Source organism: Aquarana catesbeiana, linkage group LG13 (genome assembly GCF_042186555.1).
Source record: "Aquarana catesbeiana isolate 2022-GZ linkage group LG13, ASM4218655v1, whole genome shotgun sequence".
Taxonomy (NCBI): domain Eukaryota; kingdom Metazoa; phylum Chordata; class Amphibia; order Anura; family Ranidae; genus Aquarana; species Aquarana catesbeiana.
The window spans coordinates 171,321,787-171,338,763 of NC_133336.1; the positions used below are offsets into that span (position 1 = coordinate 171,321,787).

Sequence of the window (16,977 nt, forward strand, 5' to 3'; positions counted from 1 at the left end):
TCTTGGCTTGTGCCCCCATCACTCGGAGCAATGCTTGCTGCAGCAGAGATTTAGCCGGGAGTTGTTCCTCAGTCGACTTTGGTCGAGTTGGTGCTGACAAGCACTCCCCTTTCAAAGGCAAATGGGGTTCTTCCCACCAGCATTCTTCTGCATCCACATCTTCCATACCTTACACGGATAATGACTGTGCGGCGGCCCTTCCACTTCTCTGCAAGGGATCTCTGGCCATCCGGGTCTCCCTGTCCTTTTCTTCCAAGACAGCTTCTTCCTCTCTCACTAACCCCATCAATTCAGGATAAGAAGGAATCTCACCAGCGCCTTTTAAGAGCAACCGAAGGGCAATGGGGTGGTTTGGTCTGGCCCCTTTTAAAGTCCGGTCTAATCTGACTTTATCTGCCTCCCGAGGGTCAACACTCTTCTTCAGAATGATCTGATGTAAAATCTGGTCTATACGGACAATGTATGCGGACAACTTCTCTCCCATCTTCTGATGAGTGTGCTCAAACCGATGCATCAGATCAGGTAAATTTTCGATCTTCCCATACACAGCATAGAGGGCTGTAATGTAATCTTTAGCACCACAGTCTGGCTTCCCTCTACGGAGACTCCTAATAACATCAGCTGATATTTGCTGGACTTAGCAAACTTTCACTTATCCCCCTGCTCGCTAAATGTCCCGGGACATTCCAATCCTCCAAAGCCTGAGTGGCCTGATCCATCCAACTCTCAAAATCTTCCTCTCCCTCTGGCCTCGGTAGAATATGGGTAGCTTCCGGTACTTCTCATTCGTGGACGTCTGGTGACTTTGTATCAAGCTGTCCACCAGACGACTCATGTCTAGGTAAAAAGACGCTGGCGGCATCTTGGGCTCTAGGTTCTTTTCTAACCCCGGGCACTCAGAATTTGGGCTGCCTCTCTCTGAACTCCTTGCCAATGGGCTCCCTGGCGGTGTTGCTGGTGGCTGTTCTTCTGATTCTTGGATTGGGATTACCATTCCATCCAGGCCCTCAGTTAGGCTCACCATCCCTCCCTGGAACTCTGTCGGGGTGGCTTCTTTCCATTCTAAGAGGGCGTAAGTAAAGTTTTCCTGTACATTCTGTTTTAAGTCTAACAAATAGCAACCTTGTCTGGGCACTGCTTTCCGCATTAGTAGTCGCACCTCTCCATCAAACCATTGGTCTCCTGGGAGTCTCAGTATAGTGGTCTTCTGGACTACACTCCCAAATTCTTGACTCCACTGAGTAGCTGCAGCTGAGCTCATGACTTCCTCTCCTGGCCTATTCGGGCATTCTAGTTGGGAAATCTCGGTGGGACCTCCATGAAGCGCACTACCCCTGTAGGAGCTGCTAATTTGTTTGTTTTCCCACTGGCCTTCCCAGACCCTCGGAACTACCCTTACCTCTGACACTTCAGGTTCCATCATGTGTAATAGTATGCGGTCAAAACAAAACCTTAAGGCAAATTCACAGTGCACATTATAGTATACCTGTTTGTCTTTACCTTGATCTCCACTTGCTTGATGATACAAAAGAAATAACACTCACACAGTTATACTTAAGTAAATCTTTGTTTACTGTAATTGCTTTAAAGTGGAGTACTACAATGGTTGTAGACCAACGTGACCTGACAGTCAACTGAACTTTATCTCACAAAGATATTATAAGGATATAAAGAGTCTGAAATAATTTGTAAGAAATGTAATAAAGTAAATAGGATAACCGTCAGAGTGAATGAATCTCACTATGATCACTATCCTATTCTATGCACGCTTTATAACTATACTTAATCAAAGATTAACTTGATAAAGTATAATACAACAATTAGAGAGCTCCCGTATTTAGTATCACATTACCCCAATATAGTAAAGGAACACAAGGCCTTCAATTTTTTTCTAAACAGTCCTTCTTTTCTTCTTTCTTCTGCTAGCGAAAATAAAGTTAATTTGTAATCTAAGGGTTAATGACTCGTGATCAAAGTAGGCTGAAATGTAGAAGCAAAGTTCTGGTGCAGCAGCACTATAACTAACTTTGATGCCAGTGACTCAGTACTAAATCCTCTTGACTTTGCTTGTGGAACTATGGGTCCCAGCAACTCTGTCTTGTGTAGACGGATGTGTAAAAGTGCATCAAGAAACATTTGGGCAACAGCCCTCTCACCCAACCAGGACAGTGTTGTCAGAAGACTCCGTTCTTATGTACAGGGTTCTGTCTCCACTCCACAAAATGATACGCTCTGGAACTCCCAGATGACTCCGACAGGCTCCTCTGGCTCCTTCCCAGTCTTGCCCCGCCGTCAGTCCAGCTCTCTGGTGTGTCACATCACTGCTGCTCGGATCGCTCTCCTGTGGAGGTAGACCGCGCTGTGCTGGAGACTTCACACAGATCCTCCCAGGCTGGCCATGCGTGTCCAAGAGCCCTAAGATGGCCGCTCCCAGCCCTTTTATCATCTTCCCACAATGCAGTTCTGTTCCCTGAGGTTCATGGGAGTTAATGAGCATTGTGGGTAGGTCAAGTTAATGTCCAAATGTAGACAAACAAAACACTTCCATGTCAACTTCTGAATAATAAAAGAATAAAGATGCAGTCCTTTTATATTTTGGCCGCTAGATGGCGCCAGATGATAAGATATAACATAACATTAAGTTATACATATATTATGACCGCTACATGTGAATGAAAAGTTTTCTTGTGTACTCTAAAGTCATGACTTTTATCTGCTTAGATATTCTAAAAGCTGAACTCACCTCTCTTTTAGTTGACAGATTTTGGCCTTGCCACACTTGAAACATCAGTTTTATCCAGTAAAGCTGGTACACTTTCCTATATGCCTCCGGAGGCCTTAGAACCTGGTGATTATAAACCCACTAAAGAGTTTGATGTCTACAGGTGAGTCTTATAGAGGGTTTGGTAAACCTTCAATGCAGAGCAATGTTTTTGATGGGTATCCAAGAAACAGAGTGGAAAAAAAAACACACAAGAGAAAAGGAGAGGCCTTTGAAGCAAGCAGGACCAACTAAATATAATATTACAAAGTACAGAAATAAAATAAATATTTAGTTAAATTTTTTGAGGCTGCTAAAGTCCTAAAGGTGTTTTCAACCTGTAATAATGCTTGTAGAGAATATATCTGTCTCCATGCAGCCCTATTTGTCTCCTTATCTGACTCAAAAATGTTTGGAGCAGGTTTGAAGTGGGATAGAATAGCAAGGCTACAAAACAGCTGCACAGATGCACCATATGTTCACATAGTTAGTCAGGTTGAAAAAAAGACAAATTCATTTAGTTAAACGGATAAAAAAATAAATAAACAAATATAAAACCCCAATATGCACAATCCTATACCCACAGTTGAGCCAGGGGAAGGCAAAAAACCATGGCCCAATTTGCTCCAGTGGGAGATCCCCCATGACACAATTAGTTATTGCCTGGATCAGCAATCTCTGGTGTTATTACTTATACATCTTAATATCCCGTTATATTTTGTGTATTTAGGAATGCATCTTGCTCTTTTTTAAAACAATCTACTAAACTGGCCAGACAAGGTCTATTCCACGAGGTTGCCCTTCTCTACACTTTTTCCAGTTCCCCAATATTCTTTTTGAGAACTTGTGCCCAAAATTGAACTGCATATTTCAGATGAGGTTTTACTAATGATTTGTACAGGGGTTACAAGATCTCTCTCTCTCTCTGCAGTCCACACCTCTCTTAATACAAAAAAGGACTTTTATTTAAGCCTAGTACAACATTTGGCCCGTGTGTATGGCAGCTGGCTACTGTCGGATGAGCATGCTGGAAAACCAGCAACGGACCGGCTCCCAATCAGCTCTCTCAGCCAAAGGCTGAAAGCGCTGACCACATTGTTCTGGTGGGGGGGGGGGGGGGGCGGTCCCCCTGTCAGAACACAATATAACAGCAGGGGAGATCACTGTACTAATATCGGATTGTTAGTACAGTGGCTCCGACCACTGTGTGTACAAGGCTTAAGGTGGTTGTAAATCCCATACATGAAATTTGACCTAAGCACATATATCTCTAGTGTTACTTATCTCTCTCCAAATAACTAAGTGCTGTGTCTTCTGCTTCACTTCACTGGGTATAGGAGAGGGTTTACAACCACTTAAAATCAATTGTCGCACCCTCTTAGTTAGGTTTAGGATGCTAAGTAAATTTAGTGTAGCTTCTCTGTAGCCAGTGAATTTTATGATTTTTTTCACATAAATAGAGCTTTCTTTTGGTGGTATTTATTCACCACTGGCATTTTTATTTTTTGTGATATAAGTGAATTGAAAAAAACAATATTTTCTACTTTCTGTTTTAAAAGAAATCCAACTAATTTTGTCATAAATTTAGGCCAGAATGTATTCTGCAACATGTCTTTGGTAAAAAAAAATCCCGATAAGTGTACGATAATAGGTTTGTAGTTGTAGAGTCTACAAGCTATGCTACGTATCATTGAAAATTGATCAATCCTGATGTACTGATGGCCTATCTCATTTGTTGAGGCCCTAAAATGTCAGAACAGTACAAATACCCCTCAAATGACCCCTTTTTGTAAAGATGACAAGTCCAAGGTATTTAGTAAGAGGCATAGTGAGTTTTTTTAAGTTAACATTTTTTGCCCACAATAGTTTGGAAAATGGAAGAGTTTTTGTTTTTTCTCCACAAAATCCGATCCGAGATGCGGCGTGTCCGGGGGACATGAGCGCATCAGGATTGTGCGGCTGCACGACCCCGCTCCTTCCGAAGGACGTTTAGGAACGTCCACTCCGATAGAGGAAGCGCCCATCTGGCCGTTTATATGCAGTGGCCTTGTGGGAAGCAGTTAGGGAGGTTCTACCTTCCATGTATTTTGTCATTGGCTCCAACATGGACCAAGACAGCTAGGTTGTGCTTGATTGGCTGGAGTCCCACTATACTTTTAGAATCCTCCAGAAGACAGGGGGAAGTAACAGAGCAGTAGCCTGTGAAACACTGAGCAGCTCTTAATATTCAAATTCTGCTTTTCTGATTACAATGGAGCTTACTAAATCTGCCTAGCAACCTACTCTATACTAGGAGGGTGCTACACATACAATTGTATTAAAGTGTATGTATAGCCATTTTTTTCTCATTTTGGATAGAGTGGGTAAGGGTCGAAATAGACTGAGGACTGTTCACTAAGACTGACTGGGAGGTAATGTTGTCATTAAAGAACCCAGAACAGAAATGGGAATGCTTCAAATTGACTGTAGGTAAACACACTGCAAAATACAGTATATTGCAATGGGCAATACACGTAAAAGGCTAATAATAAAACCTATGCGGCTCACTTGCAACGTTTTTGAAAAAATATAAACATGAAGGAAAACTATCATTATTTAAAAGTTACAAAGAATATAACATAATATGTAAAAAGGAAATCAAGGCCACAAAAGTTCAAAACAATTGACAGTCTGCAAAAAAAGTGTACGACAAACCCCAAACACATTAACAGTAAAAAAGATTTGGTCTGACCATGAAGGCCTTTTCAAGATAACTTCAATTTGGTGACTGGGAACGTAGAGAAGGCATTTTTTTAAAATAACAACTTCAGCTCTGTGTTTATAAAGGATAACAGGGGAGCTCAAGTCCTTAATGGGGATTGTATTGATATATAGTAGCCCCATAAGATCCACAATGGCTCAAAACTGACACGGTCCAGAGACATTTAGACTAAATAAATGTGAATAAAGCACCTGAACCAGATGCCTTACAGCCACGTGTCCTCAAAGAGTTGAGCTCTGTTATTTCAAAGCCATTATTATCATTTTTAGAGACTCTTTAATGACTGGTATAGCATCACTGGATTGGCGTAAGGCCGATGTGGTGCATATATTTAAAAAGCGGTTAAAGTCTTTATCAAAATACTACAGACCAGTTAGTTTAACTTCTATAGTCGGGAATATACTTGAGAGTTTAAAGTGTTTTTAGAGGTTGTAATAAAAAAACAAACAAACAAAAAAAAACATGTTATACTTACCAATATACTTACTTACCAATCCTCCCCCAAGCCACTTGCCATGGGGGCACTTGAGAAGACTCGACATTGTCAATTCACACACAGAGCATGGCTCGGCCCTGCCCCCGCTCTTTCCTCATTGGCTCACTGGCTGTGATTGACAGCAGCAGGAGCCAATGGCTCCCGCTGCTGTGTGAGCCAATGAGAAGAGAGAGGCCCGAGAGAGCCGCTGCTCTCATGCACATCTTTGGTTCGATATGGGGCTCAGGTAAGTATAAAGGGGGCTGGGGGGGAACTACACCCAGAAGGATTTTTACCTTAAATTAATTAAGGTAAAAAACCTGCCTTTAGAACCACTTTAATAAAAGATCACATAGAGGAGTGTTCGCCAAAAAACAATATTTTAAGCGGTAGCAAGCATGGATTTACAAAAGATTAAGGTTCTCATACAAATATGATTTATTGTTATGAGAAAGTAAGCAGAAACTTAAAGAAACGAGTGGCTGTGGACGTAGTATACTTGGATTTTACAAAAGCTTTTGAGACGGTTCTCCACACATGGCTAATGTGAAAATTAAGGTCAACGGGCTTAGTAAATTCAGTTTGTAAATGGAGAGAAAAATGTCATGAAGGCCATAGTCATAGTAGTGGCTATTAGATATTCATACTCTGAATGGTCTAAGGTGTGATGTACCCCAAGGTTCAATGTTGGTAACCTTACTTTTTAACCTATTTATAAATGATATTGTGTCTAGGATCAAAAGTACAATTTCAGAGTTGCAGATGAAAGCAAGCTGTGTAGTAGAATAACGTCCTTACAGGATGCACTGTGCAATTGGGCAACTAAGTGGAAAATGAGGATTAATGTTGATAAATGTAAATTTTGCACTTTGGGGCCAAGAATATGCATGCATCATACATACTAGGAGGAGTACAACTGGGGGAATCAATGATGGAGAAGGATCTGGTTGTTCTGGTAGATCATAAGCTTAAATATAGCATGCAACGCCAAGCTGCGGTTTCCAAAGCGGACAAAATCCTTTCTTGTAATAAGAGAGGTATGGACTCCAGAGAGAGATATATCATTTTGTCCCTGTACAACTCATTAGTAAGACCTCATTTGGAATATGCAGTTCAGTTTTGGGCACCAGTTCACAAAACGGATATCGGGGAACTGGAGAAGGTGCAGAGAAGGGAACCCAAACTAATAAGAGGCATGGAGGACCTCAGCTATGAGGACAGATTAGAGGCTTCTTCACAGTAAGAGCTGTGAAAATGTGGCCAGCCCAGTAGTTTTAAAAAAAGAGATGGATGCATAACTAAATGCATTAAATATAACTGGATAATAACATTTAGATGTAAATTGCAAGGGAATATCCAATTGCCTCTTGGGGGATCAGGAAGGATTTTTCCCCCTGCTCGAGCAAATTGGATCATGCTTTATTGGGGTTTTTTTTTTGCTCTTCTCTGAATTAGTTGTGGTTTTCTATTTTTTTCTTCTCATAGTTGAAGTAGTTGGACTTGTGTCCTTTTTTTTCAACCTGACTAATCATGTAAATATAGGTTGAGACCCCTGTCGGTTTATTTTTTACTGACTGTATCCTGTTGGAGAGATATTCCTTCACTTCCTGTCCTGGAGACACAGCCAGGATTGTTGTCTTTCAAACAGATTTCCCCAATTAAAGATTTTTACTCCCCTCCTGGTAATAACTATAATTTTGAATTGCCCATTATACAGTATCCTATCTTGGTGACATTTTTCCCCAGGACATATAGAGAGGGTCCAGCTACCCAGAGGAGACACAAACAACAATAAAAACTAACAATAGAAAAGGTAAAAGTCCTGGAAATTGCACATATCTGCAAAACCATGTAAGAAGGTGTATGACAGCCGTCATATGACTAAGCTCTGTGGGCGGAATGAAACGCATTGGGGGGGTGTAGCCTGATTGGACCCCAGGCTTAGGCTCTCATATACCTTCTCACGGGGTTTTGCAGAGATTTGCGACTTCCAGGACTTTTACCTTTTCCTTTAGATGTCTAGAGCTGGGATGAGCTCTGTCCTTGTCTGCACTGTAAACGGTTGCTACATACAGTACAATAAGAGGACCTGGTGGAGCCTTGAGCAGCAACCTGCTCTAAATGGCTATGCTCTAAAAGTCCAGTAGCGATGTATACATCTGTATAGATTTTGCAGAGGCGGCAAAGAATATTCTAGAGGACAGGTAACTATGATGCTGGTCATCTGATTATTATATTGACTCTTTCCCATTGTGTTTCAGCTTTGGCATCCTAACCTGGTCAGTATTGTCAGGTCGCGAGCCTTATCCCGGTATGTCCCAGCCATTTCATCATTTTTAGACATGTGAAATTAATTTCGGTCCGAATGCAAATTCGGACAAATTTTTGGTTTGGTTCCGAATGAAATAGTAACAAATTTTGTCGAAATCCGTTATGAATTAATTTTTTATTTTTTCTAATGAATTTCACCTTTTCAAATTTCAAAGATTAGAATTCAGATCGGTCGAAAAACAATCGACCAATTCAAATTGTGTGTGGAGATAATCGCTGGTTGTTAAGCAGCAGGCTGGGAAGCCAGCTGCCCACGTCCTTAACAACCATAATTCATCATCTGTCAGCGGTCTTCCCCACTGACAGATGAATGTAAAGAAAAGAATGCTGGCAATTGCCCGGCAATAAAAAAATTATTACAAAAACGGCGCAGGGTCCCCCCCCCCCACTCCATACCAGGCCCTTCAGGTCTGGTATGGATTTTAGGGGAACCCCACGGCAAAATTTTTAAAAAAATGGCGTGGGCCCCCTCCAAAATCCATACCAGACTCTTATCTGAGCACACAACCCGGCAGGTCAGGAAAGGGTAGGGGACAATCAAGCGCCCCCCTCCTGAATCATACCAGGCCACATACCCTCAACATGGGGGGGTAAATGTTTTGGGGCAGGGGGGGCTCTGCCCCCCGCCCCAAAACACCTTGTCCTCATGCTGATACCCATGCCCATTCACCAAAAAAGTGTCAAAAAATAATAAAAACACAAACAGTTTTTCACAAATCCTTTATTAAAAAATAAAAAAGTGTCCCCCGATGTAGATCGTTGTCAATCACACCGCCTGCTGACCCGAAAAAAAAATGTCTCTCGCCGACACAGAGGCGCTATCCCTACTGCAGGCTTCTCAGTTTGACAGTTCTTTTATAGGGAAGGGGCGGGGCCACCTGTCTACGTCACCTGCTGGCACCGCCCCCCTTCTGACATCACGGACTGGTGCATGCTGGGTCCGTGACGTCAAAAGGGGCGGTGCCACCAGGTGACGTGCTCTTGATACAGAGATGTTATGCCTACTGCAGTCTCCTCCTTTTGACATTTCTTTTATAGGGTAAGGAGGGGCACCTGTCTGTCACCTAGTGGCACCGCCCCTTCTGATGTCACAGACCCAGCATGCACCAGCATTCCCTATAAAAGAACTGTCAAATGGAGGAGCCTGCAATAGGCATAGTGCATCCGAGTCGGCAAGAGCATTTTTTTGGGTTTTTTTCGGGTCGGCGGACAGCGTTATTGACAACGGATCTACATTGGAGGACACTTTTTTTTTTTTTTAATAAAGGATTTGTCAAAAACTGTCTCTGTGTTTTTATTATTTTTTGACACTTTCTTGGTGAATGGGTCAGGATCTGGGGGCTTATTGATTTTGGAGGGGACCGCACGCCTTTTTTTAAAAAAAGATTGGCGTGGGGTTCCTCTAAAATCCTGAAGAGCCTGGTATTGACTTGGGGGGGCAGCACGCTGTTTTTTTTTTTTTCTTCCTTTTTTTTTTTTTTTTTTTTATTTAAATAGCCGGGTGCCAGCAATTGTAATCGTTAGCCAATTTAAATATGAATTTACTTTTTCTTTAGAAATGCAATTTTTTCTGCAGCATGTGCTATACATGTTACAGATGCACCACTTTGCAGACAGACTAAGAGGGGCCTCAGGCTATATTTAAAGGAATTTTTCATTTCTATTGTTTCATTTAAAGTGGGTTAAATGAAACAATAAAAATGAAAAAATAATTGAACCACTTCAGCCCCGGAAGGATTTACCCCCTTTATGACCAGGCCATTTTTTGCAATATGGTACTGCGCCACTTTAAGTGACAATTGGGCGGTTGTGCGACGCTGTACCCAAACTTTTTTCCCACAAATAGAGCTTTCTTTTGGTGGTATTTGATCACCTCTGTGGTTTTTATTTTTTGCACTATAAACAAAAAAAGACTGACAATTTTGAAAAAACAATATTTTTTACTTTCTGCTATAATACATATACAAAAAAAATAACAAAAATATTCATCAGTTTAGGCCAATATGTATTCTGCTACATATTTTTAGTAAAGAAAATCACAATAAGCGTATATTGATTCGTTTGCGCAAATGTTATAGCGTCTACAAAATAGGGGATAGATTTAGGGACTTTTAATTTATTTTATTGTTTTTGCTAGTAATAGCGGCGATCTGCAATTTTTAGTGGGACTGCGACATTGAGGCAGACAAATCTGACCCCAAGTGACACTTTTTGGGGACCAGTGACGTTATTACGGTGATCAGTGCTAAAAAAATGATCAATGTATATACACACACTGGCAGGGAAGGGGTTAACTGTGTTCCCTGGGTGTGTTCTAACTGTGTGGGGGATGGGCTTACTGGGACAACACAGAGATCTCTGTTCCTGATCACTAGGAACAGCAGATCTCTGAGTTGTCCCCTGTCAGAACGGGGATCCGCCTGGTTTACATAAACAGATCCCCGTTCCGCCTCTCTTTACCGCAATCGCGAGTGGCTGGCAGACATCGAGTCCGCCAGACCCGCGGGAGTGCTCCCGTGCCCGCAATACCACATGAACGGACCGACGTACAGGTAAGTGGGTAAATATAGTGCCTGGGGGGTTCCCTTAGTCTGCCTGTAAAGTGGCGCTTCTGTAGCATGTATAGAATATGCTGCAGCAATAATGACATTTCTAAAGAAAAAGAAATGCATGAAGTGACATTTAAATTGCCGGCAATAGAAAAAACGGCTGGTGCTTGCTGGGTCCGTGACATCAGAAGGGGCGGTGCCACCAGGTGACGTATGACAGGTGGCCCCGCCCTACCCTATAAAAGAAATGTCAAACGGAGGAGACTGCAGGAGGAGACCAATTTTTTTTTCTGGTCAATGGGCGGCGTGATTGACGACAGATGTACATCGGGGGAAATGTTCTTTATTTTTTACTAAAGGATTTGTCAAAAATCCTTTAGTAAAACTGTCTGTACTACTATGTACCCGATACCCATTCACATAGGGGGGCGGAATCTGGGGGCCCCCTTGTTAAAGGGGACTTCCAGATTCTGATAAGCCCCCCACCTACAGACCCCAACAACCACAGCCCAGGGTTGTCGGGAAGAGGCCCTTGTCCCCGTCAACATGGGGACAAGGTGCGTTAGGGTGGCCAGAGCCCCCTGCCCCAAAGCACCCACCCCTCCATGTTGAGGGTATGTGGCCTGGTATGGTTCAGGAGGGGGGTGCTCGCTCATCCCTCCCCCTTTCCTGACCTGCCGGGCTGCATGCTCGGATAAGGGTCTGGTATGGATTTTAGGGTGGACCCTACGCCAGTTTTGAAAAAAAACATTTTTAACATTTTTCTATTGCCGGGGATTTGACGGCATCCTTTTCTTTACATTCATCTGTCAGTGGGGAAGCCCACTGACAGATGATGACTCATGATTGTTGAGGACCCGGGTGGGCAGCTTCCTGGCCCGCTGCTTAACAACCAGCTATTTCTTCACACAGAATACGAATCGGTTGTTTTTCGACCAATCCAAATTCTAATCGTTCTGAAAAGTTGAAATTCGTTAAAATTAATTTCATTTATTAATTTTCTAACAAAAACTAAATAAAATTTAACGAAAACTAAACTTAACCACTTGCTTACTGGGCACTTAAACCCCCCTCCTATCCAAACCAATTTTCAGCTTTCAGCGCTGACGCACTTTGAATGACAATTGCGCGGTCATACAACACTGTACCCATATGAAGTTTTTATCATTTTTTCACCACAAATAGAGCTTTCTTTTGGTGGTATTTGATCACCTCTGCAGTTTTCACTTTTTGTTAAAAAAAATGTAAAAAACCACATTAAAAAAATATATATATATATTTTTTTATATTTTGTTATAAAAAATTTAAAACAGGTCATTTTTCTCCTTCATTGATGTATGCTGATGAGGCGGCAGTGATGGGCACTGATGGGTGACAGTGATGGGCACTGATCAGTTACACTGATAGGCAGCACTGCTAGGTGGCACTGATTGGCACTACTGGTGGGCATTGATAGCTGGCACTTGTGGGCATTGATAGGTGGCACTTGTGGGCATTGATAGGTCGCACTTGTAGGCATTGATAGGTGGCACTTGTGGGCACTGTTAGGGGGCACTGTGGGCACTGTTAGGTGGCACTATTAGGTGGCACTGATGAGGCAGATGTGCCTCTTCCACTTCGGGACCGATGTCCCTCACATCTGAGCCGGTGATCAAAAAAAACGATTACCGAACTTTTGTTTACATCATGTGATCAGCTGTCATTGGCTGACAGCTGATCACATGGTAAGGGGCCGGGACCGGCCCCTTACTTGGATCGGTGATCACCCGAGTCTCAGTGACTCGATGATCACAGCGTGCTCGGCACGCGCCAGCAGGGCGCGTGCACAGGGGAGGCCGTCACATGACGGCCTCCCGGGAATTCAGGTCCGCGCTGTGGCCATCATTCGGCCATAGCACAGATGCCAAGTGGTTAAACAAATTCCGAAACCAAACTTAGCAAATTCCATAACGAAACTAAATTACCGTAGTAACATAACGAATCTATCCGAAACGAAACACCTTTTTCCATTCTGCACATGTCTATATTCATTTTACAAAATTTTTAAATCTTTCTTTTTTAATATTTTATTTTATTCAATGTCTTTATGTGTTTAGTTAAGAATGAAATTATAATTAAGAATTGTGTACTCAATAAAAACCGACCCCCAATGAAATATCTGGATCAGTGCAAAACTGAGATCGCTGGGATAGATGCCATAGAGATGATGAAGAAATGTTGGCATCATGAGTCCAATAAACGACCAAGCTTTGTTGGTAAGGACTTCATAATATGCATTCATGCATGACTTATTTTACCTTCCTTTATTACTTAGTCCAACCAAGAAAAAAAAGGAGTTAATAATAAAAGGGGCAGTGTTCATATGTATCCACAGCAGTAAGCTCTTTCCTTGTAATTCTCTGCTAGATCAGCCCAGCGGTGTTCTCAGATACAGGCCGGCCTAAATACAGTCCTTTGTTGCCATAACAACAATCGCGGTTATTCGGAACATCTCAAATTAAACACAGGTATAATGTATAACACAGTATATTATCTAGCAATAGATACAAGTTAATAAAACAGATATTTAATAAAATCAAATAAAATGCATATATTCTGAATATCGCAATCCCATAGTGACATCTGGTGGTAACTTCCTCACATCTAAAAATTCAGGATCTCAATAGCGAAGGAACTCTAGTGGTAAAGATGGTCAATGACAAGACTAAAACCACTCTCTAACATCTAGTGGTGAAGATGAACAATGACAGGTAAGCAATCATAAATGACAAATAGCAGTGTCTAGTGGTTGAATATTAAAATTAAAATAAAATAGGTATCTTGAACCATCCCTTAAAATAAAATCAATAATTAGATAAGAAACAGTTCAAATCAATTACAAGGAAAGAGCTTACTGCTGTGGATACATATGAGAGATTCATCACAAATGAGATTAGACCCATAGGGGTCTTCCTTTGAGGTAAGAAGCTGGAGCACACTTTACACACGAATGGTGAAAGCACTATTTAGGAATTGGATATATTGGCTTGCACTGTGATCGGTGACACTGTTTATGAACTACTCCGTGCACTGAAGATTTACTGCACCAAGCACTTTATGGACTTTTGTGTTATTACAAGTTACTATTGCACTGTGTTATTGCACTTTACATATATTTATGAACTCATTGAATATTATTGCACTAATATATTTTGATTATATATCATTACTTCGCACTGTGATTGACAACATTTATTTATGGAATTATTTTTGCATTGAAGATTCTTGCACTTAGCACTTTATTATTCTGACTATTGATGAATTGTTTTATTTGTTTGTGTATATTTGGTTATGATTTCATTATCTTTTGAGGATTTATATAGCATTAGCACTTTGGTCACTGAGAAATCACCACATATATTTCTAATTATCACCGTATGGGAACATATTTTGTGTTGGCAGCTACTCACTAGTGTTAGTAATTGGTTTGCGCATTAGTACATTCATATTATCCTTGTTTTTATCTAAAGGAACTAACCCTTTAAGTCCCTACAACACTTTCTAATTAAAATACAATATTATATTAGATTATATCATACCTGCAGATAGCTTATCTTATATACAATGCATGCATTTATGCCGTTTTTCTATTTTTCATAGATGTATTCAGTGCACCAACTAACTGTATGAACATTTCATTTTAGCACCCATTTTCTTTAAATTTTACATACTATTTTTTCTTTCTACATTTTTACTATTCAGTGCATTTTTCTACTATGTATGATGTTAGAGCACTGATTTAAGAGTACATATTTCTGATTGTCTTCATGATTATCTTGCAGAATGTGCGAACTGGCTAGAGAAGATGAATAAACAATATGCCGAGGACATTTTGGATGTTGTTTTTGATGTTTTGAAAAAACTCAAAGACTATTTTTCTAAGGTACAATCTGTTATGGGGGGGTACAAAAGAATTTACAACTGTTACAGCTAATATGGCAACTTTGATAAACTCTGAAGCAGGGGCGGATCCAGAGTCTTGTCTCGGGAGGCGCACTGTCAGAAATACGTTTTTTTGTGGGCAATTTATCTGGGAAATGGCTGATGTTGGCGCTTCATCCATCACTGCACCATGCTTGTTATGGTGTCAGGATGATTGAAGCGCATTATTTCTATTATTACATTGTAATATAAAATTAAATGGTTCAACTCACCATAATGCAGAATCAGTGGGAGCCCAGAGTGTGTCACTTTCCACCGTCACCTGCCACACGTTGCGAATTGTCACTTGCCACACCTTGTGGATTGTCACTTGCCACGTCACTTGCCACACCTTGCGGATTGTCACTTGCCACACCTTGTGGATTGTGACTTGCCACGTCACCTGCCACACCTTGCGGATTGTCACTTGCCACGTCACTTGCCACACATTGCGAATCGTCACTTGCCACGTCATCTGCCACACCTTGTGGATTGTCACTTGCCACGTCACTTGCCACACATTGCAAATTGTCACTTGCCACGTCACCTGCCACACCTTGCAGATTGTCACTTGCCACGTCACTTGCCACACATTGCGGATTCTCCACTTGCCACACCTTGCGGATTCTCCACTTGCCACACCTTGCGGATTCTCCACTTGCCACGTCACCTGTCACTTGCCACGTCACCTGCCACACCTTGTGGATTGTCACTTGCTACGTCACTTGCCACACATTGCGGATTGTCCACGTCACCTGCCACACCTTGCGGATTGTCCACTTGCCACGTCACTTGCCACATCACCTGCCACAATTTGCGGATAGTCACCTGCCTGCTAAGGTGGTGTTTTGTCTGTTTCTTGTTGTGTCATGGACTCAGGCAGCAGAGAGATAATGCAATCTCTCTGCTGCTCACGCTGCCTGCACAGTGAGGGCGGAACTTGGTTACTGCAGGGATGCAGGGCGGTGAGAGGTGATCTTATCTCTCTGCTCCCCGTCCTTCGGTTAGCTGATTAGCCAGCTGTGCGCTCACGCCGAGCTGCCCACACACTGATACGGCAGCCCGGCCCACCCGCCCACAACTCACGCTGACTACTCGCAAACCACCCCGCCCGGTTCGCCCGCGGAGAGACCTGCGTAGACCTGCGTAGACCTGCGTAGCGGCTCGCGGAGCCACCCACTCTCTCATCTGCCAGGCCCCCAACAAATTTCTCGGGGGTGGCAATTGCCCCGTTGCCCCCCCCTGGATCCGCCCCTGCTCCGAAGAGGATGGGGTGATTCTGGTTCATGGAGGACAAATGCCCCACCAGAGCTAAAGGAGGGGGGGTGGACATTGACACCATATAGTCTGGGGCATAATATAGTTTGTGTCATATACTTTAGAGCAAATAGCTATGGCCACTAGATATCAACAAAGATTGGATCTCTCCAGCTTTTACCCAGAGTCCCAGTTGTTGCCTAGTATCCTCACAATTAGCCATTATTGTTACCATTCTCCATTTGGTGCCTGCATATTGTCATCACTGCCTATTTGTCTCTAGCAAAAGATATGGATTGTCCATTTCTTGTCTGCATTTGGTTACCATTATCTATTAATTGTCTGCATGTTGCCATGTTTGCCACTTACTGTAACGATTTGTAGCTGTGTTTTATCAAGCTTGCTATTTTTAGAGGGCCATATTACTATAATTTATTCACCTGCAGGCCATTCACTATCAAACTTCACTGTAATATTTTACCTTGGCTCACTATGTGAGTGTAGCACCCCCCAACATCCCAAAGGCAGGATGGCAACTCCAGAGGCAAGGGATGGCTAGCATTTCACCCAAGGGCTAAGTCCATGGCTAAAATGGGGGACTGAGACAGAACATTGGGTACCAGTCACTTTGTCTTTTTAAAGTTTTATAGTAGAACAGTCAGAGGAGATGAGGGTTAGGGGTCTCAGATACCATGTGTATCACTTACAGACTCTCCAGATCAAAGTCCAGCTTCACAGTGTCAGAACCTTTAAGCCAATAATGATGGGTTCAGGCGTGTTCAGATCATATCTGTCAGGAGGCCATCACTGCACATCGCCAATCATAGGCATGTGTATGTGCAGCTGCAGACTGGAAAATGCCTCACTGCCTATGATTGGCGGT

General features: G+C 42.3%; 1 protein-coding gene across 2 annotated transcripts in view; it reads left to right on the forward strand.

Moving 5' to 3' along the window:
• LOC141117367 (receptor-interacting serine/threonine-protein kinase 3-like) overlaps positions 1–16,977 on the forward strand; it is an 84,679-nt gene that overhangs the window by 42,764 nt on the left and 24,938 nt on the right. The window contains exons 4-7 of one of the 2 annotated variants that reach the window (XM_073610200.1): positions 2,755–2,885; positions 8,259–8,308; positions 12,974–13,132; positions 14,699–14,799. In XM_073610200.1, the coding sequence (XP_073466301.1) occupies positions 2,755–2,885; positions 8,259–8,308; positions 12,974–13,132; positions 14,699–14,799 (441 nt within the window). The remainder of the gene's footprint in view (positions 1–2,754; positions 2,886–8,258; positions 8,309–12,973; positions 13,133–14,698; positions 14,800–16,977) is intronic. The other variant, XM_073610202.1, reaches the window with a different exon arrangement.